The 27974-nt window shown below is 56.2% G+C and overlaps 1 protein-coding gene across 1 annotated transcript; it reads left to right on the top strand.

Annotated features, from left to right (window-relative positions):
* The first annotated feature begins 141 nt into the window (after nt 1-141).
* scarf1 (scavenger receptor class F, member 1) lies at nt 142-27974 on the top strand. Its single transcript, XM_052035458.1, has 11 exons — nt 142-333; nt 4236-4297; nt 8750-8851; nt 10402-10924; nt 14111-14329; nt 16199-16327; nt 18263-18366; nt 18858-18960; nt 24605-24729; nt 26337-26471; nt 26969-27974. The coding sequence occupies exons 1-11, from the start codon at nt 233-235 to the stop codon at nt 27871-27873; spliced, it is 2508 nt and encodes an 835-aa protein (XP_051891418.1). The 5' UTR covers nt 142-232; the 3' UTR covers nt 27874-27974.

The raw sequence follows: 27974 nt of genomic DNA, 5'->3' as shown, positions 1-27974 counted from the left end.
CCTCTGCTGTCAAGTTTCTTTGTTCCTTAGGAGCTGAAAGGCAGGAACTGGGCCTCCAGACCTGCTTCCCCAGGAACAAGCCGCACTTCCTGCAAGGAAGCAGGACTCTGATCTCCGGATCTGAGCCACTCCAAGGGACGGCAAACAGCCTGCTCGCTACAGCAGGACAGGGAGACGCAGAGCTGGCAAGACCAGGCCAGGAGTCCCATGCCCGGGCATCCACAGGCCAGCCATGGGCACCCTGTTCCTCCTGGTCAGTCTGTGCCCGTTGCTGTGGGCTTCAGTTCTCCAGCCTCTCGATCCTGACGGTGTCAACGTGTGTCACTCAGGAAGGTAATTCTATCATCGGATTGTGTTGTGTGGCTCTCTCTCTCTCTCTCTCACTCTCTCTCTCTCCCCCCCTGGATATCCCTGCCTCTGCCTCTCCTTTACTACGTCCAATCTCTGCCATTCCCTCTTTGTCCCCTGCCCACCTCTCAGTGCGCCGGCCCCTGCCTGTTTGTTCTCTCTCCCTGGCACTGCTGTGTCCCATGCTCAGTGGCTCCCGGTATGGGCCCACAACTTCCCTCTTTGTCCTGGGATGCTTCCCACTGAACGAGGTGTTCAACACACAGCCCAAACATCAGCTTGTCTCTGGGTAAAGTGATGGAGAAACTGGGGGGAACACAGGCGCCTGCAGCAACAACTGGGGTCTAGAGCAACAATCTGCTGGGGGAACTCAGCGGGTCAGGCAGCATCTGAGGATGCAGGGTCCCAACCCAAAACGTTAACAATCCCCCTCCTCCGCAGACGCTGCCTGACCTGCTGAGTCTGACCTGCTGAAACTGGGGAAACGAGGGTGAGAAACTGCACTGTGCAGCAACGGTTGAATTGTTGAAAGACTTGGAGTCTGACATAGATTCATAGACTTAGAGTTATACAGCAGTGGAACAGGCCCTTCGGCCCAACTCATCCATGCTGACTGTGATGTCTATCAATGCAAATCCCATTTGCCTGCCTTTGGCCCATATCCCACTAAACCTTTTCTATCCATGAATCTGTCCAAGGGTCTTTTATAAGTGGTAAATGTACCCACCACTTCCTCTGGCAGCTTGTTCCAGATACCCACCACCCTCTGAGTGAATAACATTGCCCCTCAGGACCCCTTTAAATCTTTCCCCTCTCACCTTAAGCTATATCCTCTAGTTTTAGACTCCCCTCCCCTGAGAAAAAGACCATGACCATTTACCCCACCTACGCCTCTCATAACTCTATAAGCCTCGAAAGGGTCACTCAGCCTCCTTGACTCCAGGGAAAACAGCCCCAGCCTGTCCAGCCTCTCCTTGTAACAACAGCCCTCCGGTCCTGTGAATCCTTTCTGCACCGTCTCCAGCTTAGTCACATCCCTCCTGTAGCTGGGCGACCAGAACGGCGCGCAGTGCTCCAAGTGCGGCCTTACCAACGACATGTGCGACAGTAACGTGACATCCCAGCTCCTACACTCAATGCCTCGGCCGATGGAGGCAATCCGACCATACGCCTTCTTCACCTCTCTGTCTACCTGTGTCGCCACTTTCAGGGAACTGTGTCCTTGAACCCCAAGGTCTCTCTGTTCGACAACACTCCCCAGAGCCCTGCCATTCACAATGTATGTCCTGGCCTGGTTTAACTTCCCAAACTGCAACACCTCGCACTCGTCCGACTTAAACTCCACCTGCCACTCCTTGGCCCAATTTCCCAGTTGATCCAGATCCTGTTGTAACATTGGACAACCTTCTTCACTGCCCACCACACCACCAGTGTTGGAGGTCGCTGCGAACTTACCAACCACGTCACCCACATCCTCATCTAATTTATTAATACACATGATGAACAATAAGGGACCCGGCGCCAATCCCTGCAGCGCCAATCCCTGCGGCGCACCGCTGGCCACCGGCCTCCAGTCTGAGGAACACCCCTCCTCCGCTACCACCCTCTGCCTCCTACCGCCAAACCAACTTTGGACCAATTTGCTATCTCACCCTGGATCTTGTGAGATAAGCTTCCAGACCAGCCCACCATGTGGGACCTTGTCAAATTGCCTTGCTAAAGTCCACGTAAACAACATCTACCACCCCGGCCTTGTCAATCCTTTTGGTAACCTCTTCAAAAACTCAATCAAATTTGTGAGGCATGATCTCCCACGCACAAAGCCATGCTTACTATCCCTAATCCGTCCGCCTGATTAGTTCACTTCCAGGAGATGTAAAGCAGTGAGGGGGTTACTGTTGGTCAGTTAACGAAATTGATAAAGCAATGTAATACAGAGATCTAATCCTCAGCACCTAGATAAATAGCCGTTATCTGTGGATACCCATTTTTACCACTTGGACATCCAAGCACATGCTGTAAACATTGAACCCCCTACCAAAGTGACGTAAGCCGTTGTCAACTGTGGCATCAAGTGGTGCTTACTCACCTGGTGATTACCTGCTCCCTGGGTTTCACCAGGACCACTGGGCTCCAGACCCCGTCACAGCCTGGGTCCAATCACGGACCAGAGCTGAACTCCAGGGGTGAGGTGAGGGTGACTGCCCTCGACACCCGGCAGTGTTTGACCCAGTGTGGTACCCAGGGCCCCGGGTAAAGCAGAGGTCAGTGGGCATCGAGGGGAAACACTCCAGGGGCTGGAGTCAGACCTCACCCAGAGGAAGGTGGGTGTGGGAGTCGGAGATCAATCACCCCAGTCCCAGGACAACACAGTAGGAGTTGCTCAGGGCAGTGTCCTGGGCCCAGCCGTCTTCAGCCGCCTCATCACCGACCTTCCATCCATCAGAAGTGGGATGTTCACTGATTGCACCACGTTCAGTTCCACTCACAGCTCCTCAGCAGATGAAGCAGCCCGTGCCTGCACGCAGTGACACTTACGCCAATAAGTTGCCAGTCAATGACCATCTCCAACGAGTGAGAAACTACTCACCTGGCCTTGACATTCGATGATTCTACCGTTACTGAGTCCATCGATATCAACACCAGTGAGCAGAAACTCACCAGTACCAGCTGCATGAATACCATGTGCACAACAGCGAGGGACTGGGTCTCCTGTGGGAAGTGTCCTGGCTCAGAACATCCCAGTACTCACTGTTTACTTGGATGGGTGCAGCTATTGGTATTGGTTTATTATTGTCACTTGTACTGAGGTACAGTGAGAAGCTTGTCTTACAAACCGATTGTACAGGTCAATTCAATAGACAGTGCAGTTACACTGAGTTAGTACAGAGTCCATGGATGTAGTACAGGTAAAAACAGTAACAGTACAGAGTAAAGTGTCACAGCTACAAAGAAAGTGCAGTGCAATAAGGTGCAAGGTCACAACAAGGAAGATCGTGAGGTCAGAGTCCATCTCATTGTATAAGGGAACCATTCAATAGTCTTATCACAGTGGGGTAGAAGCTGCCCTTAAGTCTGGTGGTACGTGCCCTCAGGCTCCTGTATCTTCTACCCGATGGAAGAGGAGAGAAGAGAGAATGTCCTGGGTGGGTGGGGTCTTTGATTATGCCGGCTGCGACACCAAGACAACGAGAGGTAAAGACAGAGTCCAAGGAGGGGAGGCTGGTGTCTGTGATGCGGTGGGCTGTGTCCACAACTCTCTGCAGCTTCTTGCGGTCTTGGGCAGAGCAGTACCAAGCCGTGATACATCCAGATAGGATGCTTTCTATGGTGCATCGGTAAAAGTTGGTGAGAGTCAAAGGGGACAAACTAAATTTCTTTAGCCTCCTGAGGAAGTAGAGGCGCTGGTGAGCTTTCTTGGCCGTGGCATCTACGTGATTTGACCAGGACAGGCTGCTGGTGATGTTCACTCTCAGGAACTTGAAGCTCTCAACCCTCTCAACCTCAGCACCGTTGATGTAGACAGTGTGGGCAGCAGGGGCAGGGGAACACCACCACCTGCAGGATCCCCTCCAAGTCACACATGTCCTGACTTGGAAATATATCGCCGTTCCTTCACCGTCACTGGGTCAAGGTCCTGGAACTTCCTCCCCAACAGCACTATGGGTACACCCACACCTCAAGGACTGCAGCAGTTCAAGAAGGCAGCTCACCACCACCTTCACAGGGGCAACTAGGGATAGGCAATAAATGCTGGCCCAGCCTGCGGAGCCCACACCTCTGGAATGAATGACACGTCTGGAGCTGGGGAAGGGGGACGCTGGCTGAGGAGATCTTATCTTCCCTCGTGTATCGCCAGTAATGTTCATACTTTGCTTGCCTCCTAGTGACCTGCCGTCACTGAGCTGCTGTGCCGGGTGGAGACAGCAGGGAAATGACTGCAGTATCGGTAAGTGTTCTATCCAACTCCCCACCAAAGTAAACCTCAGCAGCGGGTGGTGATGCTGTGCTGGGTGTTGTTATACAGTGAATCGGTAAGGGTATTAGTAATGTGTGGGGCAATGCTGAGGGAGGGCCACTGTGGGAGGGGCAGTACTGATGCACCCGGTGCGGCGTGGGATGGGGCGCGCGGAGGATCTCCTGGTGGGTCTCCTGCTGAGCCTGGCCAAGCTGGCCATTCACGGGACGCGGTGGCAGGCGGCCAAGGGTTCCAGCAGGTCAGCCTGCCTGCCCGTCTTCCGCGCTTACGTGCGCACGCGGGTGTCGTTGGAAAGGGAGCACGCAGACTCCTCGGGCGCCCTGGCCGAGTTCCGCGCTCGCTGGGCTCCTCAGGGGATCGCGTGTGTGGTGGACGAGACGGATGCGATTCTGGTGTGAAGTGTCGTGTGTTTTGCGGTTGCGGGCGTAGTGTTGCGCGGGTATTGGTTTCGGCCGGGTTGTTTCTTTCTGTATTCGATGTAGCGTGTTTGCTGTTGGTTGTTTTGTAGTGTTTTTGTTTTAAACGAATAAACGTTTTGTAAAAAAAAGGGGCAGTACCGATCGCATGTGTGGTGGACGAGACGGATGCGATTCTGGTGTGAAGTGTCATGCGTTTTGCAGTTGCGGGCGTAGCGTTGCGCGGGTATTGGTTTCAGCTGGGTTGTTTCTTTCTGTACTCGACACAGCGTGTTTGCTGTTGGTTGTTTTGTAGCGTTTTTTAACAAATAAACATTTTTTACAAAAAAAGGGGCAGTACCGAGGGAGTGTCCCACTGTGGGAGGGGCAGTACTGAGGGAGTGTCGCACTGTGGGAGGGGCAGTACTGATGCACCTGGTGCAGCACGGGGCGGGGTGCGCGGAGGATCTCCTGGTGGGTCTCCTGCTGGACCTGGCCAAGCTGGCCATCCATGGGATGCGGCGGCGGGCGGCCGAGGGTTCCGGCAGGTCGGCCTGCCTGCCCATCTTCCGCGCTTACGTGCACGCGCGGGCGTCGTTGGAACGGGAGCACGCGGTCTCCTCGGGCACCCTGGCCGAGTTCCGCGCTCGGTGGGCCCCTCAGGGGATCGCGTGTGTGGTGGACGAGACAGACGCGATTCTGGTGTGAAGTGTCGTGCGTTTTGCAGTTGCGGGTGTAGTGTTGCGCGGGTATTGGTTTCGGCCGGGTTGTTTCTTTCTGTACTCGATGCAGCATGTTTGCTGTTGGTTGTTTTGTAGTGTTTTTTAACAAATAAACGTTTTGTACAAAAAAAAGGGGCAGTACTGATGCACCCGGTGCGGCGCGGGGCGGGGCGCGCGGAGGATCTCCTGGTGGGTCTCCTGCTGGGCCTGGCCAAGCTGGCCATCCACGGGACGCGGCGGCAGGCGGCCAAGGGTTCCGGCCAGTTGGCCTGCCTGCCCGTCTTCCGCGCTTACATGTGTGCGCGGGTGTCTTTGGAATGGGAGCACGCTGTCTCCACAGGCACCTTGGCCGAGTTCCGCACTCAGTGGGCCCCTCAGGGATCGCGTGTGTCGTGGACGACACCGATACGATTTTGGTATGAAGTATTGAGTGTTGCGGTGGTGGGCGTAGTGACGTATGTGTGTTTTCGCGGGTGTTAGTTTGCAGTAATCTCTGAAGTTCTGTAGTTGACTAGCTGATCCTTTCTGTATTGGATGTATGTATTTGATATTTGTAGTCTTCTGTAGTGCTTTTAGCTAATAAACGTTTTATCAAAAAAAAGGGGCGGTGCTGAGGGAGGGTCGCACTGTGGGAGGGGCAGTACTGAACAGTCACCCAGTGCGGCGCGGGGCGGGTCGTGCGGAGGATCTCCTGGTGGGTCTTCCGCTGTGCCCAGCCAAGCTGGCCATCCATGGGACGCAGCGGCGGGTGGCGGAGGGTACTGGCCGGTCTGCCTGCCTGCCCGTCTTCCGTGCTTATGTGCGTGCGTGGGTGTCTTTGGAGAGGGAACATGTGGTCTCCGCGGGCAGCTTGGCTGAGTTCCGCGCTCAGTGGGCCCCTCAGGGGATCGCGTGTGTCGTGGACGGGGAGAATGCGATTCTCATCTGAAGTGTTGCGTGTGTGTTTAGCGGGTGTTAGGTAGCGTCATTGCTGCAGTTATGTAGATGCATAGTTTTTCTTCTACTTTCCTGTATTAGTTGTAGTAGTTTTGACACTGGACGTCCTTTTGTAGTGCTTTCAGCAAATAAATGTTTGTAAAGTAAAAAAGGGGCTGTGCTGAGGGAGCGTCCCACTGTGGGAGGGCTTACTTATTTTTATCATTGTCCCATGTACCAAGGTACAGTGAAAAACTTTGTTCTGCATGCCATCCATACGGATCATTTCATCACGTCAGTGCACTGAGGTAGTACAAGGGAAAACAATAATAGAATGCAGAATAAAGTGTTGCAGTTACAGAGAAAGTGCAGTGCAAGCAGACAATAAGGTGCAAGGTCATAATGAGGTAGATTGTGAGGTCAAGAGTCCATTTTACCATACCAGGGGACTGTTCAATAGTCTTAAAACAGCGGGATAGAAGCTGTCCTTGAGCCTGGTGGAACGTGTTTTCAGGCTTTTGTATCTTCTGCCCGATGGGAGGGGGAAGAAGAGAGAATGTCCGGGGTGGGTAAGGTCTTTGATTATGTTGGCTGCTTTACCAAGGTATTGAGAAGTGTGGACAGAGTCCATGGAGGGGAGGCTGGTTTCCGTGATGTCCTGAGCTGTGTCCACAACTCTCTGCAGTTTTTTGAGGTCCCAGGCAGAGCAGTTGCCATATGGTGCATTTATAAAAATTGGAGAGTGTGGCTGGGGACATTTCTTTAGCCTCCTGAGGAAGTAGAGGCGCTGGTGAGCTTTCTTGGCCGTGGCATCTACATGGTTGGACCAGTACAGGCTATTGGTGATGTTCATTCCTAGGAACTTGAAGCTCTCAACCCTCTCGACCTCAGCACCATTGATGTAGACAGGTACATGTACACCGCCCCCTTTCCTGAAGACAATGACCAGCTCTTTTGTTTTGTTGACATTGAGGGAAAGGTTGTTGTCATGACACCACATCACTAAGCTCTCTATCTCCTTCCTGTACTCCGACCCATCGTTATTTGAGATACGGCCTACAACGGTGGTACCATCTGCAAACTTGTAGATGGAGTTAGAGCAGAATCTGGCCACACACTCTTGAGTGTATAGGGAGCAGAGGGCTGAGGACTCAGCCTTGTGAGGCACCAGTGTTGAGAATAATCGTGCCGGAGGTATTGCTGCCTATCCTCACTGATTGCGGTCTGTTGGTCAGAAAGTCAAGGATCCAGTTACAGAGGGAGGTGTTGAGTCCCAGAGTGCGAAGCATCACTCCCTCCCACTGCTGTGGCTGGGGATGAGATGGGGGGGGTGAGATGGGGGGGATGAGATGGGGGGGATGAGATGGGGGGATGAGATGGGGGATGAGATGGGGGGGTGAGATGGGGGGATGAGATGGGGGATGAGATGGGGGGTGAGATGGGGGGGTGAGATGGGGGGATGAGATGGGGGATGAGATGGGGGATGAGATGGGGGGGTGAGATGGGGGGGGTGAGATGGGGGGGGTGAGATGGGGGGATGAGATGGGGGGATGAGATGGGGGTGAGATGGGGGGGTGAGATGGGGGGTGAGATGGGGGGGTGAGATGGGGGGTGAGATGGGATGAGATGGGGGGTGAGATGGGGGGGTGAGATGGGGGGTGAGATGGGATGAGATGGGGGTGAGATGGGGGGTGAGATGGGGGGTGAGATGGGGGATGAGATGGGGGGGTGAGATGGGGGGGTGAGATGGGGGGATGAGATGGGGGGGATGAGATGGGGGATGAGATGGGGGGATGAGATGGGGGGATGAGATGGGGGGGTGAGATGGGGGGGTGAGATGGGGGGGTGAGATGGGGGGGTGAGATGGGGGATGAGATGGGGGGTGAGATGGGGGGATGAGATGGGGGGTGAGATGGGGGGGTGAGATGGGGGATGAGATGGGGGGGTGAGATGGGGGGTGAGATGGGGGGTGAGATGGGGGGTGAGATGGGGATGAGATGGGGGTGAGATGGGGGGATGAGATGGGGTGAGATAGGGGGTGAGATGGGGGGATGAGATGGGGGATGAGATGGGGGGTGAGATGGGGGATGAGATGGGGGGTGAGATGGGGGGATGAGATGGGGGGTGAGATGGGGGGGTGAGATGGGGGTGAGATGGGGGGGTGAGATGGGGGGGTGAGATGGGGGGTGAGATGGGGGATGAGATGGGGGGATGAGATGGGGGTGAGATGGGGGGGTGAGATGGGTGGGTGATATGAGGGGGATGAGATGGGGGGGTGAGATGGGGGGGTTACGGTCTCCACACTGACCAGCCCCGCCCCTGTTTCTGTGGTATTCGTGACGGGACAGCCACAGACCCGGTGGAAATACGGTGTCTGTCTTGTCCTGCAGCGATCTGTGACGGGGAGAGCACCTGTCGGCAGGGAGAGGTCTGTGTCCGACCCGGAGAGTGTCACTGTCCACACGGATACTTCGGAGCCAACTGTGTCACCCGTAAGTGGGGCAGGGACCCCGTGAACCCCAGTCCTGCACCCGTATTTACCCAGCCAACCACACCCTCCCCTCCCACCAAACCCTCACCCCTCCCTCCCCTCTCCTACCCCCCACCACACCGTCACCCCTCCCCTCGTACCCACTCCCTCCTCCCTTCCCTCCTACCCTCCCCTCCTCTTCTACCCTCACACCTCCCTCCACACCCTTCCCCTCCCCCTCATTCTCCCTCTTCTCCACACCCTTCCCCTCCCATCCCTCCTCCTGCTCCGCTCCCCTCCCCTCCTACGCCTCCACTCCTCCTCCCTTCCCCTCCACACCCTTGCCTCTCCTCCCCACACCCTCCCTCTCCCCCTCCCTTCCCCTCCCTCCTCTGCACATCTCCTCCCCTCCACACCCTTCCCTCCTCCTCCGCCTCTCTTCCAGACTCTCCCCTCCCCCTCCCCTCCCCCACCCCTCTCTTACCCCTTCTCCCGACCTTCTTTCTCCCCCCACATCCTACTCCTCCTCTCTGTTCCCCTTTCCCTCCCCGTCCCTCCCTCCCTCCTCCATCTACCCTCCCTCCTTTCCCCCCTTATCCCCTTCCCCCTCCCTTTCCCCCGTCTCCCTGGAAACACTCGCACACACTCACACTCACACTCTCTCTCCTTGGGATGAAGGAACCCGAGAGATCCTTGTGGGAGGGGCTGTACTGAGGGAGCATCGCACTGTGGGAGGGTGGAGAGGAGGGAGCGCCGCGCTGTAGGAGGGGTGGAGGAGGGAGCGCCGCGCTGTAGGAGGGGTGGAGGAGGGAGCGCCGCACTAGGAGGGGTGGATGAGGGAGCGCCGCACTGTGGGAGGGGTGGAGGAGGGAGCGCCGCACTGTGGGAGGGGTGGAGGAGGGAGCGCCGCACTGTGGGAGGGGTAGATGAGGGAGCGCCGCGCTGTAGGAGGGAGCGCCGCTCTGTGGGAGGGTGGAGGAGGGAGCAACGCACTGTGGGAGGGGTGGAGGAGGGAGCGCTGCGCTGTGGGAGGGAGCGCCCTGTGGGAGGGGTGAAGGAGAGAGCGCTGCACTGTGGGAGGGAGCGCCGCGCTGTGGGAGGGGTGGATGAGGGAGCGCCGCACTGTGGGAGGGGTGGATGAGGGAGCGCCGCGCTGTGGGAGGGGTGGATGAGGGAGCGCCGCACTGTAGGAGGGGTGGAGGAGGGAGCGCCGCACTGTAGGAGGGGTGGAGGAGGGAGCGCCGCGCTGTGGGAGGGGTGGATGAGGGAGCGCCGCACTGTGGGAGGGGTGGATGAGGGAGCGCCGCGCTGTGGGAGGGGTGGATGAGGGAGCGCCGCACTGTAGGAGGGGTGGAGGAGGGAGCGCCGCACTGTAGGAGGGGTGGAGGAGGGAGCGCCGCACTGTAGGAGGGGTGGAGGAGGGAGCGCCGCGCTGTGGGAGGGGTGGATGAGGGAGCGCCGCGCTGTGGGAGGGGTGGAGGAGGGAGCGCCGCGCTGTGGGAGGGGTGGATGAGGGAGCGCTGCGCTGTGGGAGGAAGGCGCTATACCAACGCAGGTGTGTTGTGTCCGCAGGGTGTCCGGACCAGTTCTGGGGCCCCGACTGCCGAGAGTTCTGCTCATGTCACCCGAACGGCCGGTGCGACCCCGCCACGGGCCGCTGCGTCTGCCGGCCCGGCCGCTGGGGCCCCGGGTGCGGCCGGCGCTGCCGCTGCGTCCGGGGGCAGTGTGAGCCGGGCTCTGGGCACTGCCGCTGCGAGCCGGGCTGGTGGAGCGCTGACTGCTCCCGGCCGTGCCTGTGCCACCAGGAGCACTCGACGTGCGACCCGCTGACCGGCCGCTGTAACTGTTCCTCCGGCTTCTGGGGCAAGCGCTGCAACATCCCGTGTTACTGCGGACAGTCACCCTGCAGCCAGCGCGCCGGCGAGTGCCAGTGTCGCCAGGGCTGGTGGGGGACCCTGTGCGACCAGCAGTGTGTCTGCCTGCACGGCAGCTGCAGACCCAGCGACGGCCGCTGTGTCTGTCACCCGGGATACCGGGGCCACAACTGCGGTGAACCGTGTTCCGCCGGCTTCTACGGACAGGGCTGCGTGAACAGGTAGGGGCGAGACTGCGTTGTCGGCCGGTGCTGCCTGCGGGTATCCTGCGTTTCTGGCGCTTAGTATGTGGCAAATCTCTCTCTCTCTCTCTCTCTCTCTCTCTCTCACACACACACACACACACACACACACACACAGAGTCACACACACACAGACGACACACACACACAGAGTCACACACACACACAGACACGCACACACACAGACACACACACACAGAGTCACACACACACAGACCACACACACACAGACATACACACACAGACACACGCACAGAGACAAACACACACACACACACAGAGGCAGGAACAGGCATACACAAATACACACACACACGTACACACAAAGACACGCACACGCAGAGACAAATACACACAAATTCATATACTTACTGACACATTTATCTCTCTCTCACACACACACACACACACACAGATATATAGATAACTTTATATATTATCATTGGGGTATTCATGGGGTAGAGATTGCTGAGTATGGAGGGTTTTGACTGCAATGGTCTCAGCATAAGGGCCTCGTGTTTCGTGGAGGGACAGGGGAATCTGGGTTGTTCTCGGAGCTGAGACGGTTAAGGTGAAATTTGATTTGATGGAGGTGTTCCATGAAATGTTCAGGCAGAGTACACGTGTTTCCCAAGGTGGGGGTCTGCGGGGTGATGAGCAGAGCCTGGAGGGGAGCTAGATTCAGAGTCACAGCAGGGAACAGGCCCTTCGGCTCAACTGGTCTGTGCTGACCAAGGTGCCCCATCCAAGCCAGTCCCATTTGCCTGCATTAGGTCCATATCCCTCTAAATCTTTCCCATCCATGTACCTGTCCAAGTGTTGTTAATGTACCTGCCTCGACCACTTCCTCTGGCAGCTCGTTCCATACACGGACCACGTTTTTGGGTGAAAACGTTGCTCCTCAGGTTCCTGTCAAATCTCTCCCCTCTCGCCCTAGACCCATGCCCTGTAGTTCTTGACTCCCCTACCCTGGGGGAAAGACTGTGTGCATTCACCCTATCCATGGGAAATGGGTGGGGATGGTGTGGAGATGGTGAAATCAGCTCCATGGAAACTTCCAAAAGGTAAATTTCCTGACGAGACTGGTTTCCAGGTGCACAGAAACTTATGACATGTAAAGAGGCCCTTCAGCCCATTGGCTCATGCTATATTTACAAAATCCCCGGGCCCCTGTCAGTGCATGGGTCTTGTCCCTGAGAAGACTGTTTGCTGCCCCAAATAACATCACTTTTTAGTCTTCCTGGAACCTGATTTGGAAACGATTCCCCCGTGTGAGGGATCAGGCTGTGAGCCCCGGTCAGCTGGACGTTGCCGCACTACCTGTCCTGTGTGGAAGAGATCTTCCAAGTAAACACCTTTGACCACAAGTCCATCGGGCAGTGGTCAGCACGGAACGTCCTGCAGACACTGTGGGACGGGGACACTGTGGATTCTGTGGGTTGGTTCCCTGAGCAAATGGTCCAAACCATCTGACAGAATGCCTCATCGCCAGATCTGACCAACAAGCACCAAGACCTCACTTGACTGGCGGTGAGAGGGGCCCTCCCAGTCCGAGCTTTCCTCTACAGACGACACATCATCCCCAATGCACGCTGCCCTCGGGAGGGCTGCAGTGGGGAGGAGACGGTCACCCACCTCTTTGCAGACTGTGGGTTTTCCCAGAGGGTGTGGAGACGGATGTGAGGGTCTGTCCCGGTTCATCCTCAGCAGCTGTGTGACAGAGGACTCTGATCTCCAGGCTGTTCCCGGGAACGCACACCAAGACAGACATCAGATGCTGCCGGAAGGTATTGGTATTGGCTTATTATTGTCGCTTGTACTGAGGTACAGTGAAAAGTTCGTCTTACAAACTGATCCTACAGGTCAATTCATTACACAGTGCAGTTACATTGAGTCAGTACAGAGTGCTTTGATGTAGTACAGGTAAAAACAATAACAGTACAGAGTAAAGTGTCACAGCTACAGAGAAAGTGCAGTGCAATAAGGTGCAAGGTCACAAGAAGGTCATCAACTCGGTGAAGGACATCCTTTGGTCTGCCCGAAACCAGCACAGCGAGATGTCCATCAGGGAACACTGCCGACTGACAGTCCCGGCTGCAGGAGTCCGTGCTGAGGGATGTACTGAAGCTTGGTGCAGCCAATGCAAAGGCTCTGTGGGGAAGGTCCACAGTCTGGGCTTCTCCCGCTACCGCACACGGTGGGGCAGAGGTGGGTGGGAAAGTTGCAATCGTGCTATGGTTTAAAAAAGTGTTAACCCCACTGAATGTATTGACCAAACGACACAAAGAACGTAAAGGGTTGCCCTGTGCTATATGTTATTATGAATAAAGTTTACTTTTGAAATTATAAAAAAGCCACCTGGGATCACCGGTTCAAACCCCAGACTGGTCGGCTGGGGAATTTAAATTCAGTGAATTAAGAAAGTCTGAAATTAAAAGTCAACGAGAACTGAGAATCATAAAAACGCAGATGCAGGAAATCTGAAATAAAACCAGAAACGACTGGAAACGCTCAGGTCGGCCAGCGTCTGAGGACAGAGGAACAGAGCTCACCCCTGAAACAGTAGCTGTTACTGCCAGTGTACGGCGCACTGGGATGTTGGTGCTACCCCGCGGGCCCTGTGTAAATGAAGTTGCCTTTGGAGTTGCATTATGATGATTTCCTGAACCGTCCCCCTCAGCTGGCGCAGTGAGGTGTCGGCCCGGCTGGCTGGTCACCCACTGGTTTGATGTGAGCTGAGCTGCTCTGTCCCAGTGTCAGGTATCCAGTGCCCACTGGTGGGGTCCAGTGTCCAGCACACAGTCCACTGCCTGGCGCCAGTGTCCAGGATCCCATGCCACGCCTAGTGCCAGTGCTGTACCCAACATCCAGCCCCCAGTGCCCAACATCCAGTGTTATTACTAGTGTCCAGTACCCAGTGCCGTGCCCAATGTCCGGTGCTCAGTGTCCAGTGCTGTGCTCAGTGCCCAGAACCCAGTATCCAGTGGCCAGCACCCACTGCCCAGTGTCTGGTACTCAGTACCCAATGCCCAGTGTTAATTGTCCAGTACCCAGCATCTAGTGCCAAGTGTCCAGCCCCCAGTGCCCAGTGTCCAGCCCCGAATGTCCAGCCCCAGTGCCCGATACCCAGTGTCCGCCGACTGCTGACTGTGGTTTCTCCCCCAGGTGCGGCCGCTGTAAGGAAGCCCAGCCCTGCTCCCCTGCCGACGGGTCCTGCCTTGTGTGTGAAGCGGGTTGGACAGGGAGCCGCTGTGACCAGCCCTGCCCCGCCGGTTCCCACGGAGAGCGGTGCGCGGAGGCGTGTCCCCGGTGCCGGGATGGGGAACCCTGCAACGCCCAGACCGGCCACTGCCGGTCCTGCGACCCGGGATGGACGGGGCCCAGGTACGTGACCCCGGCCCCGCGCACTCCCGACACGGTGCGCGCTCCCGACCCGCGCGCACTGCCAGACCCGCTATGGCCCCGCGCGCCTCCGACATAACGCGCTCCCCAGACCCGCGCGCTCTCCCCGGCCCGCACCCTCGGCGCCGCGCGCTCCCGGCACCGCTCTCTCCCGGCCCCGCGCGCTCCCGGGCACGCTCGTTCCCGGTTTTTGAAGATAATGAGTGAAGATTTTGCATTTCCATAACTCAGCCGGAGGGCAGAGATTTACACCACAGGCCCTTCGGCCCACCGCCTCCATACTGACCACCAGGTGCCCAACTACACTGATCCCATCCCCAGCTCCGATCCTCCTCTGCCCTCGGGAGAAACGTTGTGGTCTCTGCCCCACCTCAGGCACTGATCCACATTCTACCTTCCCCACCCCCGGGGAGAAGAGAGACACCAGACACCGCTGGAACCTGGAGCAACACACACTCTACGGTCGAGCAGCATCTGTTTGGGGGGGGGGGGGGAGTCGACTTTCAGGTTGAAACTCTGCGTCTGTCCTAATGCAGAATCTGAACCCAAAACATCGACAATTCTCTCCCCCCATAGATGCTGCCCGACCCTCTGGGGCCCCCCAGCAGACTGTGTGAAAACATTTCGTGGATCCCGTCTGTCTCTCTCACTCCTCCCCCAGACGCATCTCCTCTGGTTCTGGTGTGAGGGAAGCGTTCTCACTAACTACCCTATCTGTGCCGCTCACAATTTCACACACCTCTCTCAGATCTCCCCCCAGCCCCTCGCCCCAGGGAGAACAGCCCCCGCCTCTCTAGCCTCTCCTCATCCCTGACCCGCTCCATCCCAGGCTACACCCTGGTGAATCCCCTCCGCACCCTCTCCAGCGCAGTCACACCCTTCCTGTAGTGTGGCATAATATTTCAGCTGCGGCGCTCCCTCAGTACCGCCCCTCCCACAGATTCACTGGAGGTTGAGCCTTCATTGCATGCTTGTGTATCTGGGCAATGACCGACCTTTTTAACAAACATGTCCAGTGCGCGGTCCCACGGTCCAGTGCACGTTCCTGTGATCCAGTGCGCGGTCCCACGGTCCAGTGCACGTTCCTGTGATCCAGTGCGCGGTCCCACGGTCCAGTGCACGTTCCTGTGATCCAGTGCGCGGTCCCACGGTCCAGTGCACGTTCCTGTGGTCCAGTGCGCGGTCTCACGGTCCAGTGCACGTTCCTGTGATCCAGTGCGCGGTCCCACGGTCCAGTGCACGTTCCTGTGATCCAGTGCGCGGTCCCACGGTCCAGTGCACGTTCCTGTGATCCAGTGCGCGGTCTCACGGTCCAGTGCACGTTCCTGTGATCCAGTGCGCGGTCCCACGGTCCAGTGCACGTTCCTGTGATCCAGTGCGCGGTCTCACGGTCCAGTGCACGTTCCTGTGATCCAGTGCGCGGTCTCACGGTCCAGTGCACGTTCCTGTGATCCAGTGCGCGGTCTCACGGTCCAGTGCACGTTCCTGTGATCCAGTGCGCGGTCTCACGGTCCAGTGCACGTTCCTGTGATCCAGCGCGCGGTCCCACGGTCCAGTGCACGTTCCTGTGATCCAGTGCACGGTCTCACGGTCCAGTGCACGTTCCTGTGATCCAGCGCGCGGTCTCACGGTCCAGTGCACGTTCCTGTGATCCAGTGCGCGGTCTCACGGTCCAGTGCACGTTCCTGTGATCCAGTGCGCGGTCTCACGGTCCAGTGCACGTTCCTGTGATCCAGTGCGCGGTCTCACGCGGGTGCGCGGTTCTCCAGCCTGTGCACGGATGTGAAGGCTGTAACTGTTGGGAATCACTGTGTGGTGTGCTCAGTGACCATTCTTACTGTTACTGCCCAGGTGTGACACCCCCTGTGTGTCCGGAACGTATGGCGCTGGCTGTCGATCACCCTGTCCAGAGTGCTACCACGGAGAGTGCCATCACGTGACAGGGATATGCATCTGCGACCTGGGATATACTGGAGACAGGTCAGTGGTCACCTCACAACCACGTACACGGAGCTGGGAACACACCCACTCATCCACACAGTTACACTGTCACTGTGAGCGTCACACAGTCCTCATCTGTCCCTTCTGTGTGAGGGTCACTCACTGTGTAACTGTACAGGGTCACTGTTTATTCAGGGTGAGGGTCACTCACTGTGTAACTGTACAGAGTCACTGGTTATTCAGGGTGAGGGTCACTCACTGTGTAACTGTACAGAGTCACTATTCAGGGTGAGGGTCACTCACTGTGTAACTGTACAAAGTCACTGTTTATTCAGGGTGAGGGTCACTCACTGTGTAACTGTACGGACTCACTTTTTATTCAGGGTGAGGGTCACTCACTGTGTAACTGTACAGAGTCACTGTTTATTCAGGGTGAGGGTCACTCACTGTGTAACTGTACAGGGTCACTGTTTATTCAGGGTGAGGGTCACTCACTGTGTAACTGTACAGAGTCACTGTTTATTCAGGGTGAGGGTCACTGTGTAACTGTACAGAGTCACTGGTTATTCAGGGTGAGGGTCACTCACTGTGTAACTGTACAGAGTCACTATTCAGGGTGAGGGTCACTCACTATGTAACTGTACAAAGTCACTGTTTATTCAAGGTGAGGGTCACTCACTGTGTAACTGTACAGAGTCACTGTTTATTCAGGGTGAGGGTCACTCACTGTGTAACTGTACAGAGTCACTGTTTATTCAGGGTGAGGGTCACTCACTGTGTAACTGTACAGAGTCACTGTTTATTCAGGGTGAGGGTCACTCACTGTGTAACTGTACAGAGTCACTGTTTATCCAGGGTGAGGGTCACTGTGTAACTGTACAGAGTCACTGGTTATTCAGGGTGAGGGTCACTCACTGTGTAACTGTACAGAGTCACTATTCAGGGTGAGGGTCACTCACTATGTAACTGTACAAAGTCACTGTTTATTCAAGGTGAGGGTCACTCACTGTGTAACTGTACAGAGTCACTGTTTATTCAGGGTGAGGGTCACTCACTGTGTAACTGTACAGAGTCACTGTTTATTCAGGGTGAGGGTCACTCACTGTGTAACTGTACAGAGTCACTGTTTATTCAGGGTGAGGGTCACTCACTGTGTAACTGTACAGAGTCACTGTTTATCCAGGGTGAGGGTCACTGTGTAACTGTACAGGGTCACTGTTTATTCAAGGTGAGGGTCACTCACTGTGTAACTGTACAGAGTCACTGTTTATTCAGGGTGAGGGTCACTGTGTAACTGTACAGAGTCACTGTTTATTCAGGGTGAGGGTCACTCACTGTGTAACTGTACAGTCACTGTTTATTCAGGGTGAGGGTCACTCACTGTGTAACTGTACAGAGTTTCTAGCAGCCTGCTTAGAAACAGAATCATGAGTTCTGAGGTCAGTGGAGGGTTGAGAACAGGCCAGAGACTGGAGGCAAGGCCGGGATGTGACCACCCTTGACCTTTGTGTCATTGTACAGTTGTCTTGATGGGCTGAACAGCCTCAGAGTCACACCGCACGGGACAGGTCCTTCAGCTGGTCCATGCCGACCAAGACTCCCATCTAAGCCGGTCCCATTTGCCCACGTTTGGTCCACATCCCTCTAAACCTTTCCTATCCATGGACCTGTCCAAGCGCGGTCTAAACGTTGTTACTGTACCTGCTCCAACCTCTGGCAGCTCCTTCCATGTACGGACCACCCTCTGGGTGAAGAGGTTGCCCCTCAGGTTCCTATTGATTCTGTCCCCTCTCCCCTCTGGTTCCTGAATCTCCAACTCTGGGAAAGGACTGTGACCATTCACCCATCTATGCCGATACTATCTACCGACGTCTATCCTTCATTCTTCACACTGTGGTGTCCATTGGTCGATTCTCTCCCAGATTGCCCACCTTTTCACAGTGCTCCCTGAGTCTTGTTGTTGTTGTATTCCAGCTGTAATTCCAGCTGCCAGGCGGGAACGCACGGGATGAACTGCTCGGCGGCCTGCGGGTGTCTGGGAGTGTCCTGTGACCACGTGACCGGGAGCTGCCACCTCAGTGAGTGATCCGGCATCGGACTGGGATTGGGCCAGACCCTAGTGCTACCAGGTATCCCACGTTGGATAGGGATTGGATTTGCTTCCCACTATTCCTTGGATTCCACATCAAGCTGGGATCAGACCAGCTTCCTCCAGCTCCTTGCTGAACCTGATGCCAGTAATGGGCCGCCAAACAGGGACAATCCCACAGGGATTTTCCTCCTGGATACTGACACCTGACCGCAGGGATCTGGGAATGAATGAGAGAGTGGGAACGGGCCGGGACCCAGCTCCCCGTGACCTACACTGACTCCCAGTCCATTGTGCGTTTGAACCTTGCTTTGCTCCCTCCCCGTGTCAGTGACCCCTCCAATCCTGCCCCAACCCCCCTCAATGCCCACCACGTCCACCATCGGCCCCGAGCTCTGGAATTCCCTCCCCAAACCCCTCCGGCTCGCCCTTCCCCTTTACGGTGGTTGAGGATTCCATGTTTTCTCCCCCGCTTCCCAGGTACAGCCGGAGTGGTGACAACCATTGCTCTGCTCTCCCTCCTCCTGCTCCTCTGCCTTCTGTGCTGCTGCTGTAGAGGTGACCCGGACGATCCCACCAGCAGGTAAGACGTCACCGGCGACTGGGGCAGCGGTTTCTGGAGGTCAAGGGGAAGCTGCGGGGAGCTGGACTGGGTGGGAAGTCTCCGGGATTACATGGGATCGGGAACAGGAAGGACTGGCCACAGTCCTCTTTGAAGCTTTGGGCCGTGACTGACCTTGTCCGAAGTTACCTGTGTGTTACACGGCGTGGGGAGACAAGGGACTAACAGGTCCCAGCAATCTATTCTGCCCATCCTGATGGTGCCAGCCCTTTGAGAAGTTCTCCAAGCCTCACTCCACTGCAGACATCCCTCCAAATTCCCTGTGGGAGTCCCTGCAGATTTCAGGCAGTGTGTCCCTGATCACCCACCGCAGGATATGTCCCCTCGGACCTTCTGCCGATGGCCGGCGATGTGTGCGGTGGGTACTTCTCCTCCTTACACACTCGACGCAGCCCCTGTGTGTGAGCAGTGGAACTATTAGTCTCCCCATAGGATCCGCCATCCTCATCCCTGGGAAGTCTCCTCCAGCTGGTCACCACTCTGACTCTCCCTGCCCTGGTGATGCTGTTGCACAATAAATGGGACAGGAAGAGGCTGATGTCACGGCCAGGAAAGCTCACCAGCGCCTCGACCACCTCGGGGGAGGCTGACGAAATTTGGCATGTCCCCTTTGACTCTCACCAACTTTTATCGATGCACCATAGAAAGCATCCTATCCGGGTGCATCACGGCTTGGTACGGCAACTGCTCTGCCCGGGACCGCAGGAAACTGCAGCGCTGTGGACACAACCCAGCGCATCACGGAAACCAGCCTCCCCTCCGTGGACTCTTGTCTGCATTTCTAGCTGCTTCGGTAAAGCAGCCGGCATAATCAAAGACCCCCTCCCACCCCGGACATTCTCTCTTCTCCCCCCGCCTATCGGGCAGAAGATGCAAAAGCCTGAAAGCACCTACCACCAGGCTCAAGGACAGCTTCTAGCCCGCTGTTATAAGACTATTGAACGGTCCCCTAGTACGATAAGATGGACTCTTGACCTCACAATCTACCTCATTATGGACCTTGGACCTTGCACCTTGTCTACCTGCGCTGCACTTTCTCTGCAGCTGTGACACTTTATTCTGCATTCTGTTATTGTTTTACCCTGTACTACCTCAATGCACCCTGTGATGAATTGATCTGTACCAACGGTCTGCAAGACAAGTTTTTCACTGTACCTCGGTACAAGTGACAAAACTAAACCAGTTCCAATTGAATGAGTCCCCCGTGCCTGCTCTGCCATTCAGTTTGACATGGCTGATCCTTTCGCTCGGCTGCTCTCTCCTGCACTAACCCCACATTCCTCAATATCCAGAAACCTTTGGGTCTCTGTCCTGAGCACGCTCAGCAGCTGAGCCCTCTGGGTGAAGAAATGTCCTCTCATCTCTGTGCTGAGCGGCTCACCCCTCTTTTCAAGGCTGTGACCCCTGGTTTCATTTGCCCAGCTGTGGAAACATCCACTCCCCATTCCACCCTGTCAAGTCCTGCAAGAATTTTGTACATTTCCATCAATCAGAAGACCATAAAACACAGGAGCAGAATTAGGCCATTCAGCCCATCGAGTCTGCTCCACCATTCAATCACGGCTGATTTATATTTCAACCCCATTCTCCCTCCTTCTTCCTGTAACCCCTAACCCCCTTACCAATCAGGAACCTCTGCCTTAAATACACCCAATGACTTGGCCTCCACCGCCCTCTGTGGCAACAAATTCCTCCTCTGGCTGAAGAAATTCCTCCTCATCTCAGATTTAGAGAGATGTCCCTTTATTCTGATGCTGTGCCCTCGGATCCGAGACTCGCCCACTGATGGAAACATCCTCTCCACTCTATCCAGACCTTTCAGTATCCAGTGAGATCCCCCCTCATCCTTCTGAACTCCATTGAGTACAGATCACTTCTCATTACTTCAAACTCTGGAGAGTACAGGTGCCAGCTCTTAACCTCTGCTCATGTGGCATCCCAAGAATTAACCTGGTGAACCTTCACTGCACTTTATCATGCGTATCCTTCCCCGGCTGGGACAGAAGATGTGTGCACACTGCTCCAGATGTGTTCTCTCTGGGGGCTCTCTGTAACTGGAGCAAGACCTCTTTGCTCTTGAACTCAAGTCTCCGTGTGATGATGGCCAACCTACCTTTCTGCTTGTTTGTTGGGCTGATTTGTGTACAACGATACCCAGGTCCATTTAAACCTTTCAATTCTGTTTACAAAAATAGACCACCTTCCAATGTTTTCTACCAAGGCCAAAGATCTCACATTTCTACATTATATTCCACCTGCCATGTCCTTGCCCATTCACACAGCCTGTCTATATCCCTCTGACGCCTCCCTACATCCTCCCCTCAGCCCACACTGCCACTCATCAGAAAATTTGGATATGTTACATATGAACCCCTTGTCCAAATCATCGACACAGATTGTGAACAGTTGGTGTCCCAGCACCGATCCCTGAGGCACCCACTCCCATACAGTCTCCCAACCCATTTCTGTCCATTGACCAATCCTTAATCCTCACCAGTATCTTACCCTCAGTACCATGCGCTCTTGTTTAGTCCCTCCTGAGAGGTGGTACCTGATCGGAAGCCTCCCGAAAGATCAATACACCAACTGGTTCTGCCAGCTACAACTTGAAAAACTCTTAAGATTTGTATCACATAACTTTCCTTTCAAGAAGCCCTGTTGACGCCGCCCAATCGCATTATTATTTTCTGAGCCCTCTGTTATAACTTCCTTAAAGATATAATCTGGTGTCGGCCTCACTCCCAGTAGTCTCTCATTGTCCCTTGCTCTCCTTTTCTCATCCAGTGGAGTTATATTTCTTACTTTCCAATCCATGGGAATGTTCTAGAATCCATTGAAGATAACAACCAGTGCATCCACTATCTCTGTTGTCAGTTCCTTTGATCTCCCAGGATCCAGGTCACCTGGCCCTGGAGATTTACCTCCTTTTACACCCACTAACTTCTCCAGTTCTAGTTATGTAACACAGTCCTCATTTGCTCAAAACTGACACTGCTCCAGTATTTCTGGGAGGTTTCCTGTGTCTTCAGTGAAGACAGACACAAAATATCTGGTTAAGTTCTCTGCCGTATGGAGACAACTTCTCCAACAACTTCTCTTTCGGCTCCTCACACTTCCTCTAGACCAAAGGTGTAGCCATGGGCACTCGCCCGGGCCCCAGCTCTGCCGGCCTCTTTGTTGGCTATGTGGAACAGTCCATGTTCCAAACCTACACCGGCACCGCTGCCCAACTCTCCCTCCGCTACATTGACGACTGCATTGGTGACCCTTCCTGCACCTGTGTGGAGCTCATCAATTTTATCAACTTTGCCATCAGCTTCACCTGCACCTTCATGTTCACCTGGTCCATCACCGACACCTCTCTCCCCTTTCTGGATCTCTCTGTCTCCATCTCAGGAGACAGATTAATCACCGACATCTTCTACAAACCCACTGACTCCCACAGTTATCCCGACTACACCTCTTCCCACCCTGTCACTTGCAAGGACACCATCCCCTTCTCCCAGTTCCTCTGTCTCTGCCGCATCTGTTGTTGTGATGAGGCTTTCCACTCCAGGACATCCTAGATGTCCTCCTTTTTCAGAAAACAGAGTATGTCGTTCCCCCCCGCCCCCACTGCTATCGACCCGCATCTCTTCTATTCCCCCCCCCCCCCCCAGACATACCAGAGATCCCCTGGTCCTCACCTCAGTCCTAATGAAGGGTCTCGACCCAAAACGTCGACTGTCTATTTCCCTCCACAGATGCTGCCTGACCCGCTGTTCCTCCAGCATTTTGTGTGTTGCTCTATATCAGTTTCTCCTGCCTCAGTCTGTGAGGGACCCATGTTAATTTTTCCAAATCTTTTCCCACTTTGCAGCATTTCATCTCTTTTTACGTTCCACTTTATCCTGTGCTCTCCCTTTTACTTTCAATGCCTCACTCTCCCTTTGCTGAGTTTGAAATAGTCACAGAGTTATACAGCACGGAAACAGGCCCTTCAGCTCCACTGGTCCATACTGACCAAGATGCCCCACCCAAGCTAGTCCCATTTGCCAGTGTTTGGCCCATGACCTTCTAAACCTTTCCGATCCATGGACCCGTCCAACTGTCTTTCAAATATTGTTATTGTAGCTGCCTCAACCCCTTGCTCTGGCAGCTCGTTCCACATAGATACCACCCTTTGTGTAAAAAAGTTGCCCCTCAAGTTGCTATTGAATTTCTCCCCTCTCACCTTAAACCGGTGCCCTCTGGTTCTTGATTCCCCAACTCTGGGAAAAAGACTGAGTACATTCACCCTATCTGTGCCCCTCATGATTTTCTACACCTCTATAAGATCACCCCTCAGTCTCCTACACCCTAAGGAATAAAGTCCCAGCCTGTCGAACCTCTCCCTATAACTCAGTCCCTCAAGTCCTGGCAACATCCTTGTAAATCTTTTCTGCACTCTTTCCAGTTTAATAACATCTTTCCTACAGCAGGGCGACCAAAACGGAACACAAATACTCCAGGTGCAGCCTCACCAGCGTCCCGTACGACCGCACCACGGCTTCCCAACTTTTATACTCTATGACCTGACTGATGAAGGCCAGTGTGCCAAAAGCTGCCTTCACCACCCTGTCTACCTGTGACTCCACTTTCAGTGAATCATGTACTTGCACTCCAAGGTCCCTCTGTTCTACAACTCTCCCTGAGGCCTTGCCTATGTTCCTAGTCTTCTAACCTACTGCGATTTTTGGCCACATTACAAGCCTTTTCCTCTGATCTAACGTGGCCTTTCATTTCCCTTGCTACCCATGGCTGTACCTGTTCCCCGCTGGGTTCACCACCCCTGAGGAGATGTGAAGAGCAAAGTCCTACAAAAGCTTGAAATAAAATCCGACAAGTCGGGCAGCGTCTGTGGAGAGAAACAGGGTCAGTGTTTCAGGTGGAAGACCTTTAATCAAACCACCTAATGAGCCTCTGATGAAAGGACAAGTTCTGCTTTATTGAAGGGATATGTATTTGTAGTAAACCATTCATTGACTATTTAAATGTTGGTTGCTGCAGGTATTTCTGTTATATAGTTCATTGTGATCTCCCAGCTCACACCTCAAACCGTTCACAGCTTGCTTCATTTAGATTTAAGGTCCTCATTTTGGTTTGGACTAAACTGAACTTTCATTCTTACTGGAAATTTCTACAATATTCTGATTGCTTTTCCCTGAACTCTCTCCAACTACATGGCCACCAGTGAACCCTTTCTCATTGTACAATGCGAGAGGTTAACCAGTCTGTTCCTTTTCTGGTTCCTCCCCTTCACACACAGACCCTGAAACCCACCCTGCACACATCCACAAACTTCTCCCTCACACCTTTACACAGACTATCAGTGGATTAACAGGCTGTAAGTTGTCTCTGTTCCCCCTGTCACACACCCCTCTAATTCCCCAATTTGCTCCACGTTGCCACGTACACAATTCCCAGCACCTTTTCTGCCCCCTGCTGTCCCTCAGCTGAGCCCACTCCTGATTTCCCTATTGCCTTTATCCCGACCTTTATCACCGACTCCCACTCCTTTCGCCTCTCCCTTCCCTGACCTAAGTATCCCGGAATATTGAGCAGCTGTCCTGTCGGATCTATCCAGGGTTGTGGATGATGACAGCACGCCAATAGCGAGGATGAAACATCACGTGCAGGGTGTTCTGGCCAACCTGGGCTCAACCATTCCCTGCCTCTCCCTTGGGAATCAGAAGCTGCCAAAGATTACAGGTGAGAGTGAACCTGGGCCAGTGATTGGACGGAGTGGGTACAGGTGAGAGTGAACCTGGGCCAGTGATTGGACGGAGTGGGTACAGGTGAGAGTGAACCTGGGCCAGTGATTGGACGGAGTGGGTACAGGTGAGAGTGAACCTGGGCCAGTGATTGGACGGAGTGGGTACAGGTGAGAGTGAACCTGGGCCAGTGATTGGACGGAGTGGGTACAGGTGAGAGTGAACCTGGGCCAGTGATTGGACGGAGTGGGTACAGGTGAGAGTGAACCTGGGCCAGTGATTGGACGGAGTGGGTACAGGTGAGAGTGAACCTGGGCCAGTGATTGGACGTAGTGGGTACAGGTGAGAGTGAACCTGGGCCAGTGATTGGACGTAGTGGGTACAGGTGAGAGTGAACCTGGGCCAGTGATTGGACGGAGTAGGTACAGGTGAGAGTGAACCTGGGCCAGTGATTGGACGGAGTGGGTGCAGGTGAGAGTGAACCTGGGCCAGTGATTGGACGGAGTGGGTGCAGGTGAGAGTGAACCTGGGCCAGTGATTGGACGGAGTGGGTACAGGTGAGAGTGAACCTGGGCCAGTGATTGGACGGAGTGGGTACAGGTGAGAGTGAACCTGGGCCAGTGATTGGACGGTGTGGGCTGCGGGCCAGTGATTGGATGGTGTGGGCTGCGGGCCAGTGATTGGATGGCGTGGGCAGGGTTAAAGTAAACACTGGGGTGGAAAAATAAAAAACTGCAGATGCTAGAAATCAGAAATAAAAACAGACCAGTCAGCACCTATGGAGGGAGAATGGGAATTACCATTTCCCACCAGTCTCACGCCCATTTATTTCTCTGTTGTGCCCCACATTCCCATCAACTTTCCCCGGATTCTACCCCTCACCCACACACTGGGGGCAATCTACAGTGTCCAAATCACCCATCGACCTGCACGCCTTTGGGATGTGGGAGAAAACCGGAGCACCCGGGGGGAAACCCACGTGGTCACAGGGAGAACGTGCAAACTCCACACAGACAGCACTGGAGGTTGGGATCGAACCTGGGTCTGTGGAGCAGTGAGGCAGCAGCACTACCTGCCGTGGTATCGTGCACTTGTTCAACAAGACCGCGGCTGATCACGTTCCAGCACTGTCCCTAACTCCGAGATTCCTCTAATATCCAGAAACACTCAGGGAGCTGAGTGTGTCCGAGGGGCAGTGAGTGTGTCCCAGTGCGGTGAGTGTGTCGGAGGGCTGAGTGTGTCAGTGTGGTGAGTGTATCAGTGTGGTGAGTGTGTCGGAGGGCTGAGTGTGTCAGTGTGGTGAGTGTGTCAGTGTGGTGAGTGTGTCGGAGGGCTGAGTGTGTCGGAGGGCTGAGTGTGTCAGTGTGGTGAGTGTGTCAGTGTGGTGAGTGTGTCGGAGGGCTGAGTGTGTCGGAGGGCTGAGTGTGTCAGTGTGGTGAGTGTGTCAGTGCGGTGAGTGTGGCCCAGTGCGGTGAGTGTGTCAGTGTGGTGAGTGTGTCCCAGTGCGGTGAGTGTGTCAGTGTGGTGAGTGTGTCAGTGCGGTGAGTGTGGCCCAGAGTGGGCAGCGGGTGTGAGTGTGACAGTAACACTTCCTGTGCCCCCCAGTCCTGCACCACGACCCTGACCTCAGCCTGAACTGCAGCTTCATCGACTCCCCGTCGGCTGTCTGGGACGCGGCCTCGTTCTCCTCCTTTGACACGGACTCAGAGACCCCCGTGTACTGCACCCCCCCCATGGAAGGTGAGCGGCACGGTGGGGCGGGGGGCGTGGGAGGGAGGGAGGGAGAGGGGGCAGGGGGCATGGAGGGTGGAAGGGGAGTGGGATGGGGTGGGAGGAGCTGAGGGTTGGAGGGGCTGGAGAGGGCATTTGGGGCAGGGGGCAGTTAACAATACCAACAAGCACCCATCCCCCATCAACCTTCCCTCACCATCTCCCCTCCGCACCTCAACCCCTCCCCACCTCCTCCCCCTCTCCCTCTCCTCAAACCCTGGTTACATTGGCTGCTTTCCCAAGGCAGCGGGAGGGTGTCAGTGGGGGGGGGGGCGATTTGTGAGGGGGGTGGGGGGCGTTTTGTGAAGGGGGTGAGGCAGTTTGTGACGGGGGGCTGTGTCCACACCCCGCTGGGGCGGTGGGTGACGGGGCGGTGGGTGCGGGGGTGACGGGGCGGGGAGGGGGGGGGGGTGACGGGGCGGTGGGCGCCGCCGCTAACTCTGGTCCTCTCCCTCGCTCCCCCGCAGACGGCGCGTCCCCGGCGGCCCGGGACGGGTTCCCGGAGCTGAGCTCCCGCTGTAACTACCTGCCGGCGGACGGCTGGGAGCCCGGCAGCGAGGAGCGGCTGCAGCCGGCAGACATCCCCCGGACCTCCAGCATCGCCAAGGCCAAGCGCCCGTCCGTCTCCTTCGCCGAGGGCACCAAGTTCGGGCCGGAGCTGCGGCGGGGGTCGGGGTCGGGGGCGGAGGGTCGCCCGGAGCCCGGGGTCCCCGGAGTCCAGGCCCCGCGGAAGAGGAAACTGTCCTGGAGGCTGAGCCGGCTGCTCCCCGCGCAGGCGGAGCCCGCGGGAGACGACGCCCACCCCACCCAAGGGTGCACCCAGCCCACCCAAGGGTGCACCTGCCCGCCCCAGGCGCCCGCCGACCGCCAGCCCTCCCCCCGGGCTCGGCCGAGGACTGGCGACCGCAGGAGGGGCAGCTCGGCTGCCCGGGCCCCCGAGGGTGGGGGCGAGGCCCCCCCGGGGGAGGGCCGGGCCGCCGGGGGTGGGGGCGAGGCCAGGCGGTGGTCGCGGGGGTGGGGCGCCCCGGCGGACGGCGGAGGGTCGGGCACGGTGCAGGCGATGCTGCGGAGGTTCGGCAGCTTCCAGAGGCAGCGGGCCGCTCCCAGGTCCCGGGGGGAGGGCGCCCTCCGGGCCGCCCCGGACAACGCGCCGCCGGCGGGCGGCAGGGAGGCGCCCCCGTCGCCCGGCGCCTGCGGCTCCCTGGGGAGGAAGCCCCTGATCCCCACCACCCCCGTGCTCAGGAAGCTGGTGGCGACCGTGGCCGAGGACGGCGGCGCCCGGCTGGGGGTGGTGCCGCCCCCGGAGGGGGGGCTTGCCGAGGGGGGGCAACCGGGCCCCCACACCGCCGGGCCGGCCCCACAGGACGGCTGATGAGACGTGGGTGGGGTGCTGTCACCCTGACCCCCCCCCCCCCTCCCTACAGCGAGGCACGGCCCCTCGGGACAGGGGCTAGCAGCGGGCAGGAGGGGCCA

This window comes from Pristis pectinata, chromosome 21 (assembly GCF_009764475.1).
Source record: "Pristis pectinata isolate sPriPec2 chromosome 21, sPriPec2.1.pri, whole genome shotgun sequence".
Classification (NCBI taxonomy): Eukaryota; Metazoa; Chordata; class Chondrichthyes; order Rhinopristiformes; family Pristidae; genus Pristis; species Pristis pectinata.
The sequence above is the reverse complement of the archived record's forward strand: the minus strand, read 5'-3'. Positions and strand labels throughout refer to the sequence as shown.

Coding starts and splice junctions, on each gene's coding strand:
- scarf1 (XM_052035458.1), top strand. CDS start 233: ATGGGCACCCTGTTCCTCCTGGTCAGTCTGTGCCCGTTGCTGTGGGCT. Junction 4,298..8,749: donor GGGAAATGACTGCAGTATCG/GTAAGTGTTCTA, acceptor CTTGTCCTGCAG/CGATCTGTGACGGGGAGAGC. Junction 26,472..26,968: donor CTGCACCCCCCCCATGGAAG/GTGAGCGGCACG, acceptor GCTCCCCCGCAG/ACGGCGCGTCCCCGGCGGCC.